The sequence below is a fragment of the Taeniopygia guttata genome, chromosome 3, assembly GCF_048771995.1.
Source record: "Taeniopygia guttata chromosome 3, bTaeGut7.mat, whole genome shotgun sequence".
Classification (NCBI taxonomy): domain Eukaryota; kingdom Metazoa; phylum Chordata; class Aves; order Passeriformes; family Estrildidae; genus Taeniopygia; species Taeniopygia guttata.
Window position 1 is genome coordinate 87,757,032 of NC_133027.1, and position 21,085 is coordinate 87,778,116.

The 21,085-nt window shown below is 44.9% G+C and overlaps 1 protein-coding gene across 8 annotated transcripts in view; it reads left to right on the top strand.

Annotated features, from left to right (window-relative positions):
- Window positions 1–21,085, top strand: part of SPTBN1 (spectrin beta, non-erythrocytic 1) — a 134,924-nt gene that overhangs the window by 39,962 nt on the left and 73,877 nt on the right. For 7 of the 8 annotated variants that reach the window (XM_032747620.3, XM_030268700.4, XM_030268695.4 and 4 more), the window contains one exon: window positions 13,004–13,200. In XM_032747620.3, coding sequence (XP_032603511.1) covers window positions 13,053–13,200 — 148 coding nt within the window. In that variant the 5' untranslated portion in view covers window positions 13,004–13,052. Of the gene's footprint in view, window positions 1–11,648; window positions 11,724–13,003; window positions 13,201–21,085 lie in introns of those variants that run through there. The other variant, XM_030268698.4, reaches the window with a different exon arrangement.

Below are 21,085 nucleotides of genomic sequence, written 5' to 3' on the forward strand. Positions count from 1 at the left end.
CTTTCCGAGTGTTTGTGGAGGTAGAAAAGCAATGCAGCTGTTGGGCTGGGGCTGTGCCAGCTGCGGATCCATTTCCCAGACAAGAACCTCAGATCAGAATGAAACAAGAATCAGATATTTTACATATTACTGCCTTATGCAGGTTCTTCTTCAGTGCTGCCACAGTGGGGTCTGTGGGCAGGCTTTGGGCTGTGCACCTGGAGTGATCATACAGCTCCAGCGTGTTTCCTTCTGGTTCCTCCTGTTCCAGGAGCTGGGTTGGAGCCCTTGTTGTGACAATGCTTGGTACAATTTCCCTGGGAAGTCAATGGAAACGACCCTAAAGCCTTTGGACCCTTTGGACCGGTTCCCCTTCCTGGGGTGCGCAGGGTGGGTCCTGTGCAAGCCAGGCTCTGTTTAGATGTGGCCAGAAGCTGTTTGGATCCAAGTGCCGAGTACAATAGTTGGGTGCTTTGGAGGAGCCAATGTCATTGGTGTGTTTATTTGCCTGTTTTACTTAGGGAATCCAGAACTGTGAATAACATCTGAGCTCCTCTCGTGGCCCCAGGGAATTGAGGAGCCCTTCTCCTGGCCCTGGCTCCTGGTAAAGGCCTTTGGCTTGCTGTGTAGCCAAGGTCCAAGCTAGAGAGCTCAGGGCTGGCCAGGGTTTGTATCCTGACTGGACTTGCTGGACTCACTGGGAGTAACATCTTGGGGATGGTGGACATGACAACACTCCAAGGATTAGCAAACTGACATGGAAAACCTGGAGAGTCTTCACTCTATCATATATAAAATGATAAATATCTCTTATCTCACACGAATCAGCACACAAGGATGTGCACTAAAATATTTAGTAAAAAAAAAAAAAAAAAAAGATTCAACCATAGTGGAAACATCAAAGAACAAAAATACTGATCCAAGTTATTTAAGACAGCTTTATTAGGGCTTTTTCTTCCCATCTATCATCTTATTTCCCAGGGTTTTACATTCTGGCCCATGTGCCTTCTCCTCCAGGATGCAAATTGTTTGCTCACAAATGTTCTGAATAACAAATTGACTTAATTTAGATGGCATTAAGGCTCTTTAACCCATCTCATAGGGCAGAGATGCACTGAGGACCTACAGGCATGCATTTAAATTAAGGCAATAAGGAGATAGATTTCTTTTTCTTGCCTGACTATTTTATCTATGCATCAGATGAAAGTTGGAGGGGAAAGGTTTCTGTTAGTCTTGTCGGGAGTTGGCCAAAAAAAATGTGAAGAATGTAGAAAGGAATTAACAGCTGGTGTCCATTTAAAACTTCCATGTGGGCAAATGCAGGCAGCCTGCTTAATTTTACCTGTTGTTTTCCTCTGGTCAGTGCCCACTAACCCATTAAACATTTAGTTTAGGGGAAACCAGTTTGGATGTGGTGCTCTTTATTCCCCTGCCAAGAAGTGGATTATGTGTGTTGTGTGTCCCCTGGGGAGGATAAGACACATTTCCTGCTCTTTGGGAAGCAGTGACTCAAGTTGTGCTTGGTTACTTGGACCAGGAATCTTGCTGGCCTGATAGAATTGTGCCTTACACCATCTGACTTGGTGATTTACTCGGGTGACATCTGACATTGCCCTCTTCCTGGGGAGGGATCCTTTTCCAGATTGCTTTCAGTCATGTTTCTGGTTTAGCCTAGCCGAAGATGTGCATGTGCATTGCTGCTGCTGCAAGCTGTGCTGATTTGCAGGACAATTCTTAACACCTCTGTTTTCATGTGAGTGTTGAGTATCAAACTCCTCCATTTCTCAGGTCATTTTCCAACCGGCTAAAATCCAGAGAAATGCTGGCATTCCCTTACCCACAGTCAAATACTGTCTTCATCTCCCCAAAGCAAAAGTTGTCCCATTCTGTTGGTTATTCTGGGTTTATTTTCATTCAAGAGAGAACAGTTAGAATCCATATAGTACCTTAAACATAATCCAGTGCAAGAGACAGTGCATGATCCTGGCTGTAGCTTGGGCTCCAGCATCTGAAAGAAGTGCTTATTCTGGAACAGGCTTTCATGGGCCTCCTCTGGGACCACCACACTGTCCAAATCTGAGTTATTTTTTAAATTCTTCTTTGCTAAGCCAGCTCTTTGTCCAGATCTCAGGAGCTGATTGAGCATCTCTGGCTATAGCAGAGCTCGCTCAGCAAGGGAGGTCTTGAGAATCTTTGGTACCTGTGTGGGAGCAGGTGGATCATCTCGGCATTGCTGTGGGGTAATTAGTGCTGTCTTGTGTCTCCTCTTAATGAGAGTCTCTGCATGTCTGGACTTGGTGCTGCTCCTTCCTGGTTTGGTGCTGGAACTGCTGAAATCAGCTGTTGCTTCAGCTCTGTTGCCTTATGGAGGGTGTCAACAAATCCTTCCCCATTCCTGCCCCCAGAATTTGGTTTTTTCTTGTTTGTTTTGAAGCGATAAGTGGAATAAATAAATAGATTCCACACTTAGGGTAGTTATGTAGTGGGTATGTATTGCCAGTGCCCGGCACAAGTGAGATCGCTCTCCAAGACTTGTGCACTGAGCTTTAGTCTGACCCAAACCTTTATTCCCAAAGGTGTTCCATATGCATTACATTACACAATTTTTCTATGCATATTGAACCCCTGGCCCCGCCTGTCCTCGCCTCCCATGCTAAATAGGTCCACACCCTTCTGGGCACGGTGGTTTGCAGTGGTAGTCCTGCGGGGGTCTCTCAGTGGTCTCTGAAGCTGAAGATCGTGGTCTTCCTCATGGCTGAACTTTTGAACTTTTCTCCTTTGTGCGTGAGCTTTTGGTCTTTTGGTGCTTATCTGAGTACCTCTGTAAGTCTCGGTAGGCTTAGGGACAGAAGAGTCGCTTTATCTGGGTTCTTTGTATTTTCGGTCCTTTCTGGTATTGTTCTTTATGCAAGAAGCTTCAGAAATTTGCGTTTTCTTATGCCTTTTTGTACCATGGCAGAGGTTTCTTAGGTAAAAGGTTAAAATTCAACACATAACTCTACAAGCTAGAACATAAATGCTTAATTCATTTTGTTAACTTAAGTGAACTCCAAAAATCTCTGTTTCAGTTTGTTTGCTGATTCCAAACTTGCCCACTGCGTAGCAGGTTATTTACTCTAGGCTGGCCCTTTAAATTGCTTCCCTGCTCTGCCTGCCTGGCTGTGAAGTATCGCTAATAAACAGAGTCCAGAACAAAAGCCTCCACAACAAAACATCCTTTTCTCCCTGGGCGTCTCCCTGGGCTCGGTTTCCACTGCTGCTCTGCGGTTTGGGGGCAGAGCCAAAGCAGCTCAGTCTCTTTCTTCCTCCCTGGAAGTTGTCACTAGGCAGCCTCCCCCGACCGACCAGCAGCTCCAAGCAGGGAGGAGGTGCCTGTGGACAGCCTGTCCTCAATTTCTCCTCCTTGGCTGGGAGTGATGGAGCCTTTCCCTGCCCTTACATAAAACACTCCAACACGGAGGAGGTTTGACGAGGCATCGATCAGGGTAGCTTGACATTACTCCCTGGTTTTGTGCCCCCCCCCCGGGACACTCCAGGATTGCTAAGCCATGAGTGTGTTCAGCCTCCCACGGCTGCATCTTGTTCTGGCCATACCTCGGCTCAGCACGGCTGCATGACTCAGGTGGGCGTCGCAGCCTCCTCCCTGTGGGAAGGAAACGGGAGCTCGCAGGGATGCCGGGAAGGGAAGATGGGCAGAACCTCTGGCTCACTCCCACTCATCCACAGGTTGAACGCCCTTTGATTGGGCTGGGACCTTTTGGAAGGGTGAGTGTGGAAGTGGAGAGGGAGAATAAAAGAGCAGGGGAGACAGCAGTTGGCTGGCTGGTAAGCCAGGCCTGTTTACTTGGCAGCCCTCCTCCTGTAAGGAGGTCAGAGCTATCGCATCTCGACTCCGGAGACGGACTGCAGGAGCAGGAATGTGCTCCAGATGGAAGTGTGTCAGTGCCTGGAGTCAGCTCTGTAGCAAGGGCAGGCTCAGGGGTGCCCTCCTTCTAAAAGTAATCCAGGGCCATCATTTCTGCCTGAGATCGCCTCACGAGGAGTGGGAAGTGGGGCAGAAACTCCAGTCCCAGAGTCATGGGCCTCCAGTCCCTTTCCTACCCCCTCCAAACTTGGCTGAAGCTCTTCATTTGAATTAATACAACAGATGTAAACCAATATTGATGAATTGTGTGGTCACACAGAGGCAGTCGCAGCATTTCTTGAATGACCCAGTGATGTCTGAGTTGTCCATTTTTTCCTGAGGAAAGTTTCCTTGTAGCTTGCAAACTAAAATGCTGTGTCCATGATGCCCCTCAGCCGGCTGCCACCTGGCACTGCCAGTTTGCTGCCCAAGTAAACAGTGATGTCACTGAGGGCATCCAGGTTGCCTGGGACTTCCTGCCAAGAGAGGGTCATGGCCAGGGTCAAGATGTGAAGCTTTTCCTGCGCCGACAGCGGTGCCCTCATCCAAAGGAGAGCCAAGTGTCTGGCAGGCTGGAGGCAGCGGGAGCGTCTCTGCTTGCAGTCCTTCCCTGACACACAGTGGGTTCCCAAAGCTCAGAACTCTGCTTCTCGTGAGCTGGGTCACGAGAGAGTGAAGACCAGAAAATGGGGAACTCCTTTCGTAGCCCACCTGGTTTTTATTGGAACTCTGGTCTGCATGAGCACTTGAAAAATATTAAAGAAGACTTTTTTGTTTTGTTCCACTGAAGAAAAAGGTAAATACCACCGTAGACAATTTCCCTGTATTTTCACATTCTTTTAGTGAAGGTCAGCCCGCAGATAGCTTCTAGAAGAGGGTGATACTAAATATTGTCCTTTAAATGCTCGGTGGCTGTGGAATGAATTTTTTGGGTTGTTTCTTTGGAAATGTGTTAATAAGTAGTGAAATACATCAGTTTTCCTTCCTGACAGGCAAGTTGTCCCTGTTGTCCTCCACCAGTCCATCCACAAATACTTCTTAGAGGTGTTTGGAAGTGGATCTTTGCCTTGCTCTGTGATCAGGATGGCGAAGGATGAAACAGCAAGCCACTTTACAAGGTGGTTTGGTGAAACAAGGTCCTGGTCTCCTCCATGGTAGCTGTGACATGGCTGAGTCATGCTAAAGCTGAGGGATGGATCAGAGTAAAGGTCATCTTCAGTGAAAGCCTGCGTCAGAAAAGTCCTTCCTGTACTTCTAGAAGGGACTCAGCTGACCTGGGGCCTTTTTGATTCCATCTCCAGTTCATTTCCTCTTGTGGATTTAATTTGGGTTCAACCCAGAGCACCCTTTGTGGTATATACAGACAATATACTGTTAATCCTACCCAGATTTTTAATCACTTTATATTTAATTTACCACCATCAGAATGTTTTTGCTATTGCTTTCTTTTATTTATCAAAAAGTTCAGGTAATTCTGTAGTCAAAATTTCCTGTCTAGGAATTGATAGTAAAATAAGTGCATGGTCTGTAAGAGCTGAAGGGCTTTTGGCCTGCTGGCAGTCATACTCCCCAGAAAAAGAGTGGCATGCCAGCTGCTGACCCCACAGATCAGAGGACACAGGTGCACCAGCACATAGTGGCTGTCTTGTAAAGCCCTCACAACATTCAGGATTCTATTCCAGTCCCGAGCAGAACATAATCCCTGGTTTGCTGCTCATTCCTTACTTTTCAAAGTGACCAGCTGCGTTTGCACCAGAACAAGTCTGCAAAATCTGAAGAGCAGATTCAGTTAAAACTCATGAATTCTTTAATTTTCTTCCATCCTCCCTTGGCCTAAGCTTTGGAAAAGGCACCTTCTGGATTGGTTACCCTACTCAAAAATGCAGCTCTTTCTGAAAATGGGTGGGAAGTCTAATAATTGTAATGTAGAAGTTATAAGTAATGCAGAAATGGAGGTGGAGAGAGAAACTGCTCTGCTGAGCTGATCCCCCAGGTTTTTTCCAGCTAAGCCATATGCATGGTGGAACATTCCCAGATATTTTAATAATTTCAGGGTCTGTCTCTCACTGGCACAGGAAAGACTAAGAGGATGATACAAGTGTTTTTTAAAAGCACATGACCAAGAGCTGCATGAATTTAAATCTATGGGAATTTCTTTACTGACTTACTTAGAAGCAGAAAACTGGATGGTGGGTTTAGAAAATGCCCAGGCTGATGGTTCATAAGATTTCTGGGTCTTGAGTTACATTTCATTTGCCTGTGCTGGATCCAAAAGTGGTTTGTGAGTTGGAGTGAAGCTATATATAATTCATGGATCTCACTGGAGCAGCTATGGGCTATCTCATGATGTCCTTATTGGAATTGAACCAAGCTCTTACTGCTTTAATGCTACCTTGCCCAGCACTGCTTGTTTAGGGAAAACCACAAACACATGATGAAAGAGGTTGAGTACTCTGTGTTTTGCTTAAAAACTAAGTTAGGAGTTTAGATCTTTGGGCATTCTTTGAGTTGGGCCCAGTATGTGGAGTCTGAGTCTCACGGCCCTTGTGAATGTTCCTACTCTATGTGTCACTCAAGGCCCTTCTGGATCCCAGTGGACTTTCCTTTTCAGTAGGGATAAAGGAATGCTACTCCCTAGGAGCTGCTCATGGCTGAGACAGAGCCTCCCCTCAGCAGCTTGACAAAATGTGTTTTACATTCTTTAAGTGATGAGGGGAAAAGGAAGGGCTGCCCCAGAAGGAATTCAGTGCCTTCTCCACCCTGAAGTGTTGTGTGTGGTCAGTTCTGTTCTGCTTCAGTTCTACTCCTCTTTATTAATTTCTTTCCAAAACCAGCTACTTTCTACCTAAAATTTCCAAATTTTTGCTGGGTTAGTCTGTTCATGGTTTATGTATAGTTGGTGGTAGGCCATGGCCTTCTTTAGAGAATGGCTCAGAAGAAATATCTATTCTAGGATGTTCCACAGGGTAATACAGAGGCCTAGAGAATTTCACCCCACAACTACTGTTTTGTGTCTGACCTTGGATGAAATCCATATGAAGCCTCCTTCTACCCTCTTGGTGTTTTAAGAAAGCTCTTCAAATAATGCTGGCACATCTTGGGTTGTATCTTCAGCTGGATGGAGCTACCTCAGATTACAGAGGGCAAATTTGGACCACATATATTAAGTAAATTATTCTGAAGTCTCCAAGAATGTTGGAGTCCAGATCTTCTGGGTGATGTATGAAAAACTAAGTGAAACTTCATTGCTCTAAGTGTAGAGCGTATCAGACCAGAAGGTTTTAATGATCTGTGCTGGAACTGAAAGGTTTGAAATAGAGATTTATGTTTTTAAATAACCTATTTTCAGCCATTTTGTGTTTCTCTGTGCCCTTGGTGCCCTTGGTTGTTGGAATCCTTGTCCCGTGTGGTGCTGGGAGTGCCCTGATCACCCCTGCTGACAGCATTGGGGGCTCCAGTTCAGTGAGGCTGTGTGTTTTCAGGGATCAGCACAAACACTTTCTGAAATTGTTTCAGTGCTTATTTAATTATGTACCCATCTCTCAGCTAGAGCATGATATCCTGGGGGCCTCAGAAGGAAAACAAGAGCCTGGAATCCACTCTTAACTGCCTGGTCTTTGGAGTGACGGGTTATCTGAGATGTGGAAAGCAGACCTCCCTCGTGAAGGACGGGCTGCCTGATTTCAGTGACCTGTGCATGCTTTTCCAGCCGGTATTGGGAATAAAGAAGCTTCAGTCTTGCCTTGTTTGTGCATTCCTGATGTGCCCCACAGGCTGATTGTGGCATTTGGTAGCACAGCCTGTCCCCCCTTTGCTGGACCTTTCAGGATGCTTTGGGCTCGATGTCCTGGAGCATGGACAGCCAGAGGAGTCATCACCACAAAGTGGTGAAGGGAAGCAAAGACAGAGACATGAAGCACTCTTGGGCCGGGAAATGCAGAAACAGTATGGTTCTGTTTGTGGAAGGAAAGATGGGACTGGGAGAGGGGAGAGGGTATATTGGAGGTCAAGGGAGTTACAGTCTTGCTGAGTTACTACCTTTATTATTTTTGGGATTGGTTCAGCAGCTGAAACAAAAAGCCAGGACATAAGTGAGTGTGCTGCCCTCTCTGCCCTGTCAGGACAGGGGAACTCCTGTCCCTGGAAATGTGCTGCAGTTCAGCAACACAGGGGCTGAGCAGGGAGAGAGCCTGGAAACACCTCCTTGGGCTTCAGGCTGAGAAATGGCTGAAATTGGGACATGCATTTTCCAGTCTTTTAAGCTTTATGCTCACAGCTTGAGTTTCTCAATCCAAGGGTTCTGTACAACTCTTGAGTTTCTACACAGTGTTTTGTAAATACTTGCAGAGTTTGACCTGTGGGGATGTTTGATGTGTATATTCATTTGTCATCCAGCCCTGAGCCTCTCACAGAGTGCCCCTATTGGCTCTGATCAAGCCACTTTCCCCATGTGGAAGCTTAGGGTGAGAATCTCATCCTGTTGAGAGTGACAAGATGTGAACTCCCCTGAGAGTTCAGAGGAACTTCCATTCTCCAGTTTAAATATTGACTTAAAATGGCATTTAAAAAATTATTAAATGTCTGTTGTGCTGCTGTTAGGAGGGAGCTGAATGTTGCTCAGAATAAATTCAGTTTGGTTACATTTTCTCTAATTTTCCCTCTTTTTAGTAATAATTATTGTGCTAAAGTGAAGAGCTGGACTGGTGAGATGGTCTGAGGCATCAGCAGGGGAGAAGGACTGACTGGGAGGGAAAGTATCCTGCAAAGAGGGTCATGGAATGGCTTTCTGTGCTTGTCCAGCCTTGGTTTCAGAGGGCTACCAGAAAGGAGGCAGTGTGTAATTTTGGTTTCTCTGAGGTACATATCTGATCTGTGGCATCAGGACACCATTTTCTTTGTCACAGTGGTTATAACCATGCTTGTCACCAGAAATATGTGTTATGGGGTGACTTGGAGATGGGAGTGTCTGTGTCCCCTTTTCAGTCCTGTCACACGATCAGTGGGAGTTAGAGATGAATTTACAATTTACCTTTAATGCCAGGAAAACTGCAATAAATTGGGCTATGTGTTAGCCAGGGAACAGTATTTACATAGGTCATGAGACCATTTGGGGATTGCTGTTCAAACTATATTTTCTTCATTAGCAGCACCATAAAAACCTCTTGACAGTCTTTAGTTAGAGTAACATGAATCTAACTACAACTTAGCATGTTTCCTGGAAGAATAGTAACTCTTGAAAAAACAATGTTTGCTTTAAAGATAAATGTAACTATTAGGAAGTAATTCCAGATGTGTGGTTATGGCAGAATTTCAGGGATTATAGTCATAGCTGTTTAGTGAATTACATGATTGCATTTAAGAGTAGCCAATGAATTTTTTAAAAATTACTTCATTTTTCAGATGGGCTGAATAAAACTGTTTGATTTCTATTATCTGAGAAACAGAGCAGAATCTGGTCTATTTATGAAAGTAAACACAAAAGGTCTGACCCCTGGATATGGCCTTTGAAAATACTGTCTGAGAAAATGCTCTTCCTGGTAGCTGATTTTTTTTCTTCAAACCATTTCTTCTTTTTGAAGACAATGCTAACCCTCCACTCCCCCCCCCCCCCCCCCCCCAGCTCAGATTATGCAGTAGGTTTTAAGGAATGCTTTGAAATGAAATGGTTTGATTTCTTTTTTCTCATGAGGTTGTCTAGCATGGTATCCATGGCAGAAGGCAACAGATTTATTTATTTATTGTATTTTATCAATGGGGAAGAATTTGGGAATTTACAGATTTTTCTCAAACCATCGTGGTGGGCCTGCGGATTCAGGGCCTGGAGCAGTTCCATGCTATTTATTAGTTCACCCCTGTGCCTGCTTATCCCTGGAATTGCCTGCTAACATCTCCAAGCCAAGTGCAGCAGCACTGGCAGATGAATTTAAGAGGACGTGGATTAACTGAGAAACCCCAGTGCCTGCTTTCTCTGGTTTTAAAAGCTATATGTCATCCTAGAGTGAGTCTGAATTGTGAATAGCAAATGAATGGTGACCTTCCATTTGTGAAATGCCTTGTTCCCAGTGTGTTTACCCACTTCTGAGAGTGGGTTGGCTTGCAGGATGCTGCTTGGGATGTTGGCAGCTGAATTCTGGCTCTCTACAGAAAATGTCATTCCTTTATTAGACGGGTATCTCAGCTCAAAACCAGGCCAGGATGTTTAAGCGACAAAGGTTGTTTCTGCTGGAAAATGGGCTTCCCTCTGTCCCTGTGCTCTGTGGTGATCTGTCTGTGGATGCTGGTGGGTGCTTAATGCAGAGGCTTAAATGAAACCTATAACTATATGTGTGTTACACATATGTGTGTGCTGCACACACACCCAGAGGGTTTTCAGCATGGTCCTTCACAGGTGGATAACATTCAAGGTCATTAACAGTGAACTTGGCTGCATTAAGGGCTCCAGGAAAATTCCAAACTCTTTTCCTTTTACTCTCTGGGCAGTTGCTGGTGTTGTTCATGTCAGATCGGGACACCCTTAATGTAGACACAAGATGTGCTGCTGTAGCTTGTCCCAGCTCCTGGACCTCCATCCCTGCAGGAGCCTGCAGGTTTCTGCCAGGACTCGTGTTTATCTTCCCTCCCTGTTCCCAGGGGCACCAGTGGGTTGTGCTGGATCAGAGCTGCAGCAGGACTCAAGAAAAGCTGTTTTCCAGCAGAGGCTGAGAGCAGTGGCTGCACTCTGTAGCTGGCTCTGTCTCTGGAATTAGTATTCCATTGTGCTCTCCTCACCTTGCTTTGCTGGAAGGTGCTTATTTTTATCCCTACAGATTTATCCTGCTCCACTGTCCCTGTGGAGGGGAGCTGCATCCCAGAAAAGGGAACCTGATGTCAGGGAGCGAGGTGCTGCTTTTATTAGAATCAGAACAAGGATGCAGGTTTTCTAGCCCTATAGGTGTGAGATAACAGGCAATTTCATGCTCAGTTTAGCTTTATCTGGGATAGGTTTTCTTGTGTGATGCTCAGTATGCGAGAAGTGATAAAGCACAAGTTACAGTTGAATTTATTCTGGATCAGGTTGCGTGTGTTTCTAAACAGCTGTGACACAGAAATAAATTAAATCCCATGGCTTGTTCCATCTATATTAAATTACATGTCACTGCATCCCGATTTTGGGTTCACTGATTTTTATGGTTAGAGCTGCAGCTTTTCCAGTGGCACATCTTCTCTTACTTGAGCACTGGTGAAAGTAGAAAAGATGGAAAATAATGCTGTCAAACCAGCCTGTTCCCACTTGTTTTTTATACCCTGGCTGCTCCGTGGATTTAATTGGAATTAACCCTGATTGCAGCCTGTGTAGAGGGATCAATGGGAGGTTTTTGTATAGGCCTGATGCTCAGTGAGGATCAGCTGGTGAGTGCTGTGCAGAAACGCGGCGAGTGGGATTTAATCCTTCCCGCCCCCCCCTGCACCGTCTTTGCTCCATGCTTTGTTTGTTCCGAGCGGCAGGAGGCTCCGGCCGGAGCGGCTGATCCATCACCAGCTCCTGCGGGATGCGCCGAGGGAACATCGTCCCCGCGACCTTCCCCAGAGCCAGTTCTCCTTGCGTTCCCCCGCTCTGTTGGCAGCTTCCCATGACTAAAGCGATTCCTTCCCACCTTTCGTGAAGGTTGAGCACTCGCGCTCAGCCTTCGGGAACAGCTCCTTATGTAACAGCCGCCCCAGCGCGGCTCCGTCCCCGTGTCTGCGCCAGGCACTGCGATTTGTCCCCGCGGAAGCACGGGACGGACCTGCCGTGGGCTGGGGACGGGGGCCAGCCGCCGGCTCTGATGTCCCAGGCCCGGACGGGGAATTAAGGCCGCTGGTGAGCCACGGCAGTCACGGCGTCTGTCGCGGGCGAGGTGATCGATGTCGCGACATGCGGGTGCCGGGAGGGGCCGGGCCGGCAGGTGGCGCCAGCGCGGCGGGCGGGGAGGGCCGTGAGGGGCAGCCCCGGCCCCGCCCCGCGCTCCGGGCTGCCCGGGAGGGCGGCTGTGCGCCTGATTTTTTTTTCCCCCCCTTTAAATTTTATTTTAAAACAAGGAAGTGAGATAAAAGAGAGAAAGGACAAGAGAAGCCCCGGGCGGGGCGCCGTGAGGGGAGCGAGCGTCTCGCCCAGGTAAAAGGGCGGTCCCCTGGCTCCCCCTTGCTCGTGTATTTTAACTGCGTTTCTGGTAATGATTGCATTTTGCAAAGGTGAACTGTGTGTTTCTGTGTGCCTGAGGAGCAGCCTGTGCTCCTCAGGGTCTTGCTGAGCACTGAAGGGTGAAAGGGATGCTCAGCGCTGCTCCCACTGGGCTCACAGCTGTGTGTAACCTCCCTCCTCCTCCTCCTCCTCCTCCTCCTCCTCCAGAGGTGTCTTCCTCTCTTATATCTAGTACTGATAAATACATGGAAATCCTAATCAGAAAACAGAATAAGTATGCAAACAGCATATGCAAACCCTGAAAGAGGAGAACCTCACCCCGAGGGTTGCGTTGGTGGGTGCCGTGTTGTTCCTGTGGAGAGTTCAAAGTAATGCATCATTTAGTTGGTTTTATCTGGATTAGTTCATAAATAAATTGCCAGAACCAGTCACAAAGTCAGTATTTGCATGTGGAGACAGAAATATTTCTTCAGACACATGTTAAAAGGCTTCTGCTTGTCAAATGCTTCTGCAGCTTTTTGAGAATTTGTATTTTTTTTTTCCATCAGTTATTTGCACCATTTTGTAAAGGTATGGAGGTCATCTTCGTGCTTGAGGATTTTCTTAGCTGAGTTATCCACAGCTCCATATGCTTTAGCCAACACTCACGGATCTCTAAAGCCAATGATCTGCTTTTGAAAATGACAGTTGTGGAAGTGTTTTGCTCCTCTGTTCCATCCATGTTCTGCTTCGTGGAGCTGAACATGACAATCCTGGATGTGTGTATGCAGCAAAGCTTCTGGCTTTGGTAAAGCACTTAGTTTTTTGAGAATATTTGTTCTCTGAAGGAGATATCTCCTGTTCAAGTAAAAGTCGCTGATTTTTGAAACCGAGGCTCCTTAAGACTTGACCTTTACGAACTTTCTTCCAACATATGTGCACCATCTAAATGATTATTTTTCTGTGTTCTTCTTTGACAGAGGGTTTTAGGAAGAATCTGATGGTGAGGAGAGGATAAGAAGACTCAGGATGACGACAACAGTAGCGACAGATTACGACAACATTGAAATCCAACAGCAGTACAGTGATGTCAACAACCGCTGGGATGTCGATGACTGGGACAATGAGAACAGTTCTGCTCGGCTGTTTGAGCGCTCCCGGATCAAGGCCCTGGCTGGTAAGCACTGACCTCGGATTTAGGGAAAAAATAAAGATGTGTAACAAAGCTCTCCTTCAAAACACCTCAAAACACATCTTCAACAACACATCTGGAAGTGTGCAAAACATCTCACTAGTCCTGGAAAGAGGAATGTGGTAGGTGGAGGTGGTTGTCATGCAGTAATGAATGATGGGACTATACATTCTTTCTGAAATACTTGCTGTCTTCTGCTGAATTCCACTGTCATCAGCAGAGAAATGAAACTGGATTGGATCTTTTCTCATTTGAAACAAGGTTGCATTTGATTATTGCGTATTAAAGGCTATACATTAACCGTATTTTTTATAGAGCAAAGATATTATGTCATGTCCTCTCAGCTCTGAGTCACTGCCTTGCAAAGCAATTTTTATGCATTCTGTAAATGATTTCCTGACTTTTATGGTAGCATGCCCACATTTCTGACCTCTGAACAAAATGTCTTGTCAGTGTGGGATAGGCACAGAAAACAGCTCAAACTGTGCTGAGCATTCTGGTGGTGAAATCTGAGCTCCAAGAATGGTTTTAAACCCGACACTTCATAAGGTGTTGAGACAGGTTTATTAAATCAGCTGCACTGAGACAAAGGTATCGCCTGTTCCATTTGTGATTCCAATGGGGCTAGGTCCAGAGTGCAGCATGCCCTTTCTGCTCTCTACTCCAGCCTTGGAGATGCATCAGATGCCAAACACCTTTACATGTCAGGCACAGGCCGGGATCAGGTGTGGAGATCAGCAACAGGGAAATGAAGTAGTTCATGCAGGTGGGCAGAGAACAGATCACATAACTCTTCCTGGGGAAAGTAATGCTATTGACTTAATGGAACTGCTCACAGGGAGGGGACGTGTGTTAAATTTTGCTGCTTTTAATTTCAACAGTTCCCATCACAGTGTGCATTTGGAATGATAGGGAAAATGCCTTCCCTGGGCAGGGCTGTGCTGAATGGGGTCAGAAGGAGCTTGATGGTACCTGTGGTGATAGACAAAATTAACCTCAGCTTGGGTTGCTTTATTTTAATAGTTTACTCTTGTTTGAGGAAGAAACTGTGATTTAATCCTGCCACGTTAATGGTTGTAGGTTGTATCCTATTCTTTGGGTGGGAAATGCTTTTAGTATAAAGCTCATGAGCCATGTTTGGGTCCCAGATCTCACCTTACTGCAGCTGCTTGTTCTACTTACTCTTATAGCAAGCAGAGCTCCCCACCTGAGTAATGAATAATAAACTTGAAACTCTTATTTCCAGGAGAAGTAATGTAAGGAAAGTACCTGAATTATTTAGCTAGCCTAAAACACATACCCATGTCAAAGCAAATAATTTTGCTGAAGATTCAATTCAGATATTTAAACATTTCCCCCACTGTATGGTGTATTTATTTTTCTTCTGAATAAGCATTACTCATAGTTATTTTAATTTGATACATTTCCATACCTGTAATTCTCTATGGTTGGTGCTGAGAATGCTGTGTGCTGCCAAAACTTGGCTTAGCATCCTGTATTGCTGCAGCACTGCTTGAAAGCTTAATCATGGTGCAGTGAGAGAGGAGTGAGGAGAGGTTTGTATTTCAAATCCAAGGTATTGTTAAAGGCTGAGCTATGGTACTCCTGGCACTGTTCAACATATGTTTTCAGATATGCTGTCTGATGGGTAATCTTCCCCTTACATCTCCCCAGAAAGACACTGGCAGGTCTTTAACAATGCAGCTGGAGCTGGGCTGGCAATAATCTCTGTCATTGTCCTCTTTCAGTGGAGACAGGCCCTTTCTGGAAAGGTGTTCTCTGATTCAGCTGCATGTCACAGGACTGGGCACAATGATCACTGGGTGAAAGCCTAGTGCACACACAGTCAGCTGGGGGATGTCAGGAGGTCCTTCTGAGCTCTGCAACCCCTGCATTTGACTGACTGTTGCACCATCACTTTCCTCTGTGTGAACTTCCCTGCTCACTGGAGCAGTTGTGTGCCACCTTTGGCGTCTGGATTTACTGGACAGCACTTCAGCTTGACTTGGGTGAGTGCTGGCTCTTTGTGGGCATGAGCACATCCACACATCTCCAAGACTGGGCATCCTTCTGATGATAACATTTCCCACTCCAGAGGTCATGGGTGGGTTGTATCTCAAGAGTGCCTGTGGCTGTCCCCTTGCAGTGGGTCAGTGACAAGATGTAATAGAAGACTATCAACATCTTGCAGTCTGTGAAATACTCATGCATCATTAACCCCTTGTCCTAATATGAAATGTTCCAAATTAACACACCAGGCACTAGTTCCTTGAATTTCATCACCAAGATGCAAGCTGCTATATTCCAAAGTAGAAGAGTTGTGGGCATGTTACACTGCCTGACTGATGGCTCTGTGTTCTCTGTGGGTGCAGGCACACTCTTTCCACACTCTTCCACAAGCTGTGAAGTGCCTCTTTGGTGGAGCTTCCATCTCATGTTCATCCTACTTTACTGTAATTGAAGTGAAACTTACTTCCTTTAAGGTAAAGTAAGGTAAAGAGTGAGGAAATAATAAGTGAGGTTTGTCGCCAGAGTCTGATACTCTACTGTAGGAAGAATCCTGATGGCCCCAAAATTCCATCAGGATGTTGAAATATTTAAACAGCAAAGGCAGGAGGTGGTGGTCAGAATAATCTGTGATTGGAACAATGTCCTGAAGGAAAGGTCAGGTAAAGCAAGTATGATATAATAATAGGAGAAAAACAGTGTTGCTAGTACAGCAGCTGATAACTGATGTTATTAAAGCAGTCTGTGTACCATGAAAACCAGAATGCAAAGGGTTGTTTTGGTTTAAAACGAAGAAATCATCTGGGAACTCAACTTTCAATCAGAATCCAGATTTGGAGGGATATGCAACCAGATTGGTTGCCATTCATGTTGAGCTAATTCACTCTGCAACTGATATGAGAAGGTAACTGATCCCGTCTTCACCAAGTAAGGTATCCCACTGTAGGAAATCATCTTTCACCTGTCCTTGTTCTCCGTGGTTCTTTGGAAGGTCTTGCTGGAAGACCAGGTAATTCTACCTGCTCTGTAGGAGCCAAAAAGATATCATGTTTGTGCAAGATTCTTCATTCACAAATCCTCAAGGGTTGGATTTCGTCTATCTAGGACCATTAGCTAACAGGATTTGTTGTGCAGCTCCTTGGTGCATGAAACTCTTGCAAAAATCTTAAGAAACGGTTCAGTTGCTCAGCAGAATTTTTCACATTCAGCCTTTGGGCTGTGAGGTTCAGGTGTTCCATGCTTGCCAGCTCAGGTGCTGATTTCGGTAGCATGAGAGTTGTCACCTTTCCATTCCTTCAGTTAGCTAATTCAATATTAAACTTGGCTACAGTTACTTGCTTTTCTGCTCATTTATATTTTGCCCTTTTATCCTCTGGGTTCATCCAAGTGACCAGAAGGTTTGCGACTCAGCTCTCTAGCCCATGAATTAAAACCAGTTTCAAAGTTTATTAAATGAGAGGACTTCCTAGTATGGGCAGGAGTGCATTTCTTTTCCAGCTTCATCCAAGTGGCTGTGCGTAGGTCGGGGCACTCACTGGTGTTGCACGACGTGGTGTGTGGTGTTCGTGAGCCTTACAGGGCAATCGGGAGGCTGCATTTGTTGTGCAGCTTTCCTTAGTTGCCCAAAATAGGCTTGTCATTCATGCCACTCTCTTAAATTCTCCCAGCAGTAAGAGGGGAAAAAGCATTGAAATTGTTCCTGAAGTTACACTATTGAAAAGTTTCTCTTTTTAATATAGTGGAATAGCTATTTCAGAAGGTTAAAAAAATTAGAGAAAACTTCCAGTAAGAAAGTTCTGGGTACCTTATGCAGGGCTAATTAGCCCCTTGTGGCCCTGATCTTTGAGCAATTTCCCCCACAGCTGCAGTGCAAAAAGTCAGTAGAACAACCCCTCAAAGAAATGAAGATTCTGCTTCTAGTACTCTCCAGGTATCACACACCTGCCTGGCCCTGCTGTTGGGCACCTCTCTCATAGTGAAATTTCTGTTTCACTCTGAGCATACAGAATGAAGTTTCAAGTCTCAAACCACTAAAAAAGGACAAAGTGCAATGATTTAAAGCTCAAAAGAATAAACTTTGGATTTGTTCTTGGCTTTGAAAGAGCATACTGAGAATAAGCTCTTGCAAGGTGTTTCCTAAGTATCCTGCACCTGAGCTATCCAGGACTTAAAAATCAGTCACTAATTTTAATGGCAGCAAGTGAAAGGAAAGGAGAGCTCAGCATTATAGTGACGTTAATAAATCAACTTGAAAGTACATGTGAAGGATTCACTTGAGACTAAACAGAAATATAAGACTTAGAGCAGTGAAATCTGCTCTGCACTGGTGTGGCAGAGCTGGATATCAGCCCATGGGTTTGTTTAGAACTATAGGCCTAATGCATGCATACCCAGATGAGCATGAGTTTTACTCAGATAAAAGTTGATGGAATTATTTCAACAAAATCTTTTCCGCCCTATGCTTTTCTCACCCTATGCTTTCCTTCTGGATTTTGCTTCTGGAACAATGTCTTCTGTCATTTCTGACTTCCCAGAATCCACAGAGGTGGTTGTTAGAAGCAGCAGTGTCATTTGGTGCGCTGTGTGTCATGCAGGCATGAAAGGAAGGAGCAGGGCAGCAGAGAGGCTGCTGTACTGCCACATGTCACCTGTGGTGCTGGCTGGGACTCCTGATGCACACTGTGCTCTTAGCAGAGAGCAGTGAAAAGCTCAGCCCCTCTCTCACTATGCATTTAATGCGTTGGCTTTTAAAGTTGCCATGGAGAACTGTTTCTAAAACGGATAGCAAAAACCAGATGATAAATAATACTTTATTCCTAGCAGGTTTATTTTTAAACATTATCAGTAGACGAACCCAAAAAGAAGAGCCAATATCTCTGTGAAATACAAAATAACTTGCAAGTAGAAGCAAACAATGTATTCGAGGATCGAAAATGTAGCTTGGTACACAGGTCATTTGTATCTTGCTGCTGCAACAACGTGATCTTTGGTTTCAGTGGGCACGGTTTGGGGGTTTGCCCTCTCTTTAAAATCAAAGAAGTCATGTTGCAAACTACAAGGAGGTGTAAATCACATTCTTGGTAGCTTGATTAGATCACTGGCCTTGTGTAGCCTCTTCAGTGGAGAGCCAAGCTGCTGAGAAGTCGTCCTATTGAATGTACCTTAGGCATTGTCTGGAACTGCGTTGCTTGTCTGCACCATGGACAGGATTTATGAGTACTTAGTAACGGAGTCGTGCATGACAGTGGTTGCATCCTGGTGAATGACTGTAATCTGGCATGCATTGTTCAGGCAGGATGAGCTGGGGCTGGAAAAAGAGGCTTATTGTTTCCCTGGGGACAGAACAGGATAGGAGCAGTTCTGGCAGCAGCCCCACTCTGGAAAGTCTGAGTGCTGCTGTCATTTTGTGTCTCCACTGAAATCCTTTCAGCACTAAGCACTGTTGAAGTGGACATGTATATAGGAGAGCCCAGCATCTTGCCAGCATAAGCCTGTGTTGATTGATACCCGGATCTTGGAATTCCTGTTCATTAAGATCCTGGGCCGGAATACAGGTCCATATCTGCTTCTAATAGTTCCTTGAGAAGAACTCGAGGCATATGCCAGTCCTTATGCACAGAGGACTCTGTGCTTGGACAGCAATGCAGTAATTTAACAAAATAAGGTACAAGAGAATTCTGTGCTCCAGTTAAGGTTATATATAAAAATCCATCTGTACCCAGAGGAAGCCAATGGAAAACTGATGCATGTGTGCTGACTCTGTGTGCATAGGTGTATTTACCTTTGGGATATTACTCGTGAAATGTGTATGTAGATAATCCTGCAACAGGTCAGTCTGCACAGTCATACCAGGGCATTTAGATACCGTGCCACTGCACTGACTTCCAGAATGAGCTTCCTTAGGTGGGAGCTATGCCTTCATTCCCAGAGCAGCACAGCACACTGCTCTCCTGTCTACTCCAGTTTCCTCATCCATTCATCCCCATGGCATCAGTGAAGAGTAAGAGCACCAGGGGACGTGCTTTTGGCTGCCCCAAAACACTGAGCTGAGTGGGAGGCAGTGTTCAGCATGAGCAGGGCAGGAGTTCTGGTGTGGGGGTAAAGAGCTCTGGCTGCAGCAGCTGATCTGGGAGAGGCAAAATGCTCCCTGGGAGACACCCTCTGTGGAGTCAGTGAGAGCTGAGCCAGGCACTGTCTTAAGCCTGGGATAATATGCTGAAACTGACAATTTAGAGGAGACCTCCCAGTCAGATTGTTACCTGTATAAACTGGATTCTCCCTTAGCTTCTCTGAGACCATGCTGTCTTACACCAGCTGGGAACCTGACCAGAGGTGGGCCTTCATGGGAAACCTGAAGACTGAGAAGTCTACAAGTATTCTTTGTTGCTGGAGTCAATATTTTAGGGATATTTAATACAGAGAAATCATGAGACCCTTCACTGTGATAATGAGATTGTTTCTAGATAATTTGCTGAATAATCTTGGAAATAGAAAGGATTTCTTCTTTTTAGAAACTACATGCCAATATTGGCAATATATGTTTTTTTTAAAGTTATGACTTCTCTCAGGGGTGACCTTAGCTGTGGATGAATTTCAAAACCTAGTCATGAGTCTGTAATTCAAAAGAAGTCTTTCCACAAAAAATGCGTATGCAGAAGAGAATGTTCTCATCTCATGTCTTTAGCATATAACTAGCAATGTTTCTGTATTTATGTTATTTATTCAGCCAAATCTGCAATGTGCCTTGCATTTTTTCCTTCTGTTTGTTGCTGGGATACTGCCTGAAAGCACTCCCTGAAGTATAAATAATATCTAACAGAGCACATTGCAAAGTGAAATTCAGTGCAGGATTCAAACATGTTTACTAATTTCTGTTAAACTTGGAGCTCTTCTAATGGGGTAAGATTAGTGATGAAATCATTCCCTCAGATCAGAGCTTTGATTCTTATCTTGAGGTAATATTCTGGAGAGATATAAACCCAGATTGCCTGGAGACGAATTTCCTTGATGGGGAAAAGGTAAAAAGAACAGGAATGGGGACGAGAACCAGCCACATGGAGAGGCTGATGAAAATCCACTTTTAAGTTTCACTTCTTTGGTTTCTAGCATTGTCCCTAACAGTTTTAAGCTCTTTTAGCAAGCAATTTTGAGCTCTTTTAGTGAGGAAGGCAATTACTAGTATTTTTTTGCCAACCACTTTGTATGCATATGTTGTGTGAGGATTTTTAAGTTTTTCTTCCTTTATTAAGCCTTGAAGGCAGAGAGGTGTCAAGTGACGGTGTATGTACATCCACTTGTACAATTTATTCTTTTTTTCAACATATCATCTAAAAATTAAGTTGGTTGCTCTGGAATAATAACTTAATGAGTTGGACACAGTTAATACTTGTCAATTGACCACTATGCTTTTTTGTGGAGAGTGGCAGTTTCCAGATAGGAACATACTCTGGCTTGTGGAGATTTTTAAAGATCACTGTATTCTGTTCTTGTTTTCACCCAATTTCCATTTTGCTCAAGAGTAACAGGACATTGAATTGTCATGCCTGAGTGATTATGGTGTAGCAACGGTGCATCTGTGTTCCTGGTCAGACTGCAAAGAAAAAGAAAATGGTGCAAAAGGGAGGAAAATGAAGTTGCACATTTCTCTGTCTCTCTCCTATACATATAAACATAAGTGCAATTCAGGTGGAATAGAAAGGAGGGAGAGTCAATGACAATAATCCCAGCTTCTGAAAAAGTAAATCTAAACCCATAAGAAAGAATTTTCTGCATGAAAATGAACAAGTGTTTTCATGATAAAGTTTCACAGCCAGTGAGTGTGTTAAGTGTGTACCTGTGTAGTGAACTTGATATGAACAGGCTT